At 31.5% G+C, this 3,614-nt stretch overlaps 1 protein-coding gene across 1 annotated transcript in view; it reads right to left on the bottom strand.

The window, feature by feature from the left end:
• Positions 1 to 2,908, bottom strand: part of LOC111406554 (isoleucine N-monooxygenase 2-like) — a 12,741-nt gene extending 9,833 nt beyond the window's left edge. Inside the window, exons 1-3 of the mRNA XM_023035959.1 lie at positions 2,779 to 2,908; positions 2,619 to 2,655; positions 992 to 1,141 (exon numbers count right to left, since the gene is read on the bottom strand). Coding sequence (XP_022891727.1) covers positions 992 to 1,141; positions 2,619 to 2,655; positions 2,779 to 2,908 — 317 coding nt within the window. The remainder of the gene's footprint in view (positions 1 to 991; positions 1,142 to 2,618; positions 2,656 to 2,778) is intronic.
• Positions 2,909 to 3,614: the final 706 nt, after the last annotated feature.

Here is a 3,614-nt window from a genome sequence, read left to right as displayed (position 1 = left end):
GAGAATATATGGTGTTCTGCATTATCGATATTTGTAAGTGCAAAAATTGGTATATAAAAATACAGTAAGTTGCAAATACGGTATGTAGCATATACGGTAAGTTGCAAATACGGTAGGTAGCATATACAGTAAGTTGCAAATACGATAAGGTGAAAATACGATAAGTTGTTTGCAAATACGATAGGTTGTAAATACGGTAGGCAGCATATACGGTAAAGTACAAATACGGTAGGCTGCAAATATGGTAAGTTGCAAATACGGTAGGCAGCATATATGATAAGCTGTATATAGGGTAAGTTGCCTGCAAATACGGTAAGTTGCATATATGGATTTATAATTTGTTATAAATGTATAAAATTTATTTAATATTGAATTTCTTAAGTATTAAATGTTCTAATTCAATATTGTTTCCTTTTTTATAATTGTATTTCCAAGAATTAAAAAAAAAAGTGGTTACGAAATTGCTAATTTTTAAATGTGTTTTTTTGTTGAAGATAAAAATGATTTTTTTATGTTATTTGTAAAAAAAAAAATTATTATAATTTTATTGGCGTAATAAGTAGATTTATTATGCATTTTTATTTTTTTACATTTTGAGAAAAATTTTGTTTATGGTGATTGACAAATATTTTTCCACACACGCATCATGCCAACAACATAAAAAAATAATAATAATTTTAGTATATATATAAACTCCATGAGAAAAAAAATAAAATAAAATTCTCCGCATATGAGCAAAAAAAAAAACTTTGCAAAGTGCGGAGAGATGGCAAATTATCTCTCCGCATAGTGTGAAGAGAAAAATAAAAACTCTCAAGACTTTATCTGTAAGTTCCAAGAGACATTTTCTCAAACAACTCTTGAGCAATTCATTGAACACTTTAATTCCCGCCCTACAACCCGAAAGTATAATTTCATTGAAAATTATATGCGCTTCTAATATCCAAGAGCTGTTATCAAGAAAGTGTAAAATCTTGAATTTGGATGGTACCTTAGAGCCTCCATTTGTGAAAGCAATGTCATGGTACTATAAATATCCCCTTCTTTGCACAATTCACTTATTGTTTCATTATATGAATCACGAGAAAACTCATTTCCAGTACCGTAAATATGATTTGCATGCTCAGAAGTCGAGCTGTGACTGAAATTTAAAGAAAACATAATTGATTTTGAACTATATTTTTCGACTCTGTTTCGTTGTACATACGAAAAATTTACAATCTTGAAATTTGACTTGTAATTAAGGAATTTGAAAACAACTCACCGCACTGTGCGGTGAGTTTTTTCTCTCCCTATATTGTGCGGAGAGCTGGTTTGCCATCTCTCAATACTGTACGGAGAGTTTTTCTTTTACTCCGCACTGTGCAGAGAGGTTTTTAGAGTTTTTTTTTCTCCCTATACTGTGTGAAGAGCTGGTTTGTCATCTCTCCACACTATACGAAGAGTTTTTCTTTTACTCCGTACTGTGCGGAGAGGTTTTTTTTTCTCTCCGTACTTTTTTTTACTCCGCACATGGTTCAACTCTCTACACATTGTGCAGATAGTTTTTCTCTCCACATTGTACGAAGAGTTTTGCTATAGTGCGGACCAACTCTCCGCACTGTGAGGAGATTATTTATTTATTTATTATTATTATTATTACTCCGCACTGTGCGAAAAGTTTGCCAAACTCTCTGTATATGGTTCAACTTTCTCCGCACCTATTTTTATTTTTATTTTTACTCCGCACTTGGTTCAATTTTCTTCGCACAATGCGGAGAGTTTTTTTTTTCAATTTTACAATATTGAATTACACAAAATTTAGAAATATAATATTCACATTCAATTTAATCATATCAATACTATCAAATAATACAAGCAAAATAGTTTGTATATTTCTTATTCAAGCATGAAATATACAAGCATATTTTTTCTAGATAACATACTACTATGCAATTGTAAAAATAATTTACAATTATTTTGTTATATCATGGAAATATTTTTAGATATTGTTTCAGAAACTTTCCAAAAAAACTAAAATTCATTCACTAATAAAAATAAGATAAATACAAAATTCGTGCAACGCACGTAATAGCAACTAGTAAGTGTAAAAACATCATCTAATAATTTTAAAACATCCAAAATATATGAGATGTTATCTATAGGATAATCACCACACTAATCCATTTTAAAATATTCTATTTCAAGATCAAATTTCAGTTAATTTAAAATAACATAGTCTTCCTATAGGGGGGTCGACTTAATTTGATACTGAACATACGTATTTTAATAACAAATTGTACAATGGAGGAGGGCGAGGGTTTATATATGCCTATAAACCATCTCACACTTATTATTTTGAACTGATCTTGGATCTTCATTTAATAATTAATCAATCAAATATAAAAAAATTATATTGGCACCAAATTATTAAAGATAATTTCTCAACCACTTCTAATTAATTTAGAGTTGTGAAAAATTATAAAATATCAATGAATATGATTTTAGTGTACTGGGTGATGTTTCATTTAATTTATGTGACATGTGATAATCATCTATTCATTCGTCATTCGTAAGCAATAAAAGTATTAATTAAATGAATTACAATCACTTATGGCCATCCTAAAAATTGAAAATACAACAAATTCAAATTACATAATACTAGATCTTTAAGGACTACAACTCAAAAATCAGGGATAAAATTTCATTATTCATAAATTAGATATTAATATAAAAATTAAATATTAATATATCCACCCAATTCAATTCCAAGCCTTAGTCAATTCATTATATTCTTACTTTCACTCTTCACATTCTCTTCCTCTACATCTCTTCCTTTTCGGTGCTCTGTAACACGCAGTGGTGATCTGGATTTTCTCCGATTTGTGGTGGGTTCGATGATGGTAGGTCTATACGCCATCTCCACCATTTAAGTAGCACCGCGATGCTATTGTATGTAGAGGACACTGGAGTTTTCAACAATCTGTACCAGGTAGCAACGATCTGAAATTTTCTTCGGGATTTGGTGCGTTTGGTGATGGTGGGTTTATGTGCCGTCACCACCGATGCTGCTGTAATGAAGAGGAGATCAAAGCCTCCGTTTATGGTAGATTCAACGATCTAAAATTTTCTTCGATTAGATGATCTGTGCCACAATTTAGTGATGATAATGGTGGTAGTGGTGGTTTGGGATGGATTTAGTGTCGTTGCGGGTTTTAGGTGGTTTTTGTTGGTTGGGTAGGTAGAATACTAGCTTCGATTGTGAATCTAGCAAGGACTTTGGTTGGTTGTGCAGGTGAAGGTGTTGACGATGATAGGTGGCAGTTGACGATGGTGGTGATGATGATAATGGTGATGGTAATTTTGGTGGTAATAGTAGTAATGTGGTATGTTGTGGACTTGGCTATGGTCACAACATGGGTAGTCGCAATTGGTGGTGGCAGTGACGGTAGTATTGGTGGTGGTGGTATGTGACCCACTATTTAGCTTATGTGACCAATTATTTGGTTATTCATGTCTAAATATTTAATTGTAACCTAAAAATTCGATAATTTGTGATTGAAAAATAATTTCTAACCAACCAATTTGAAAATCTATGACCAACAAATAAACTGTGACCTATAATGTTTTTGGTT

This window comes from Olea europaea, chromosome 12 (assembly GCF_002742605.1).
Source record: "Olea europaea var. sylvestris chromosome 12, O_europaea_v1, whole genome shotgun sequence".
NCBI classification, from domain to species: Eukaryota; Viridiplantae; Streptophyta; class Magnoliopsida; order Lamiales; family Oleaceae; genus Olea; species Olea europaea.
Note: the sequence above shows the minus strand (reverse complement) of the source record. Positions and strands in the feature narration are given on the sequence as shown.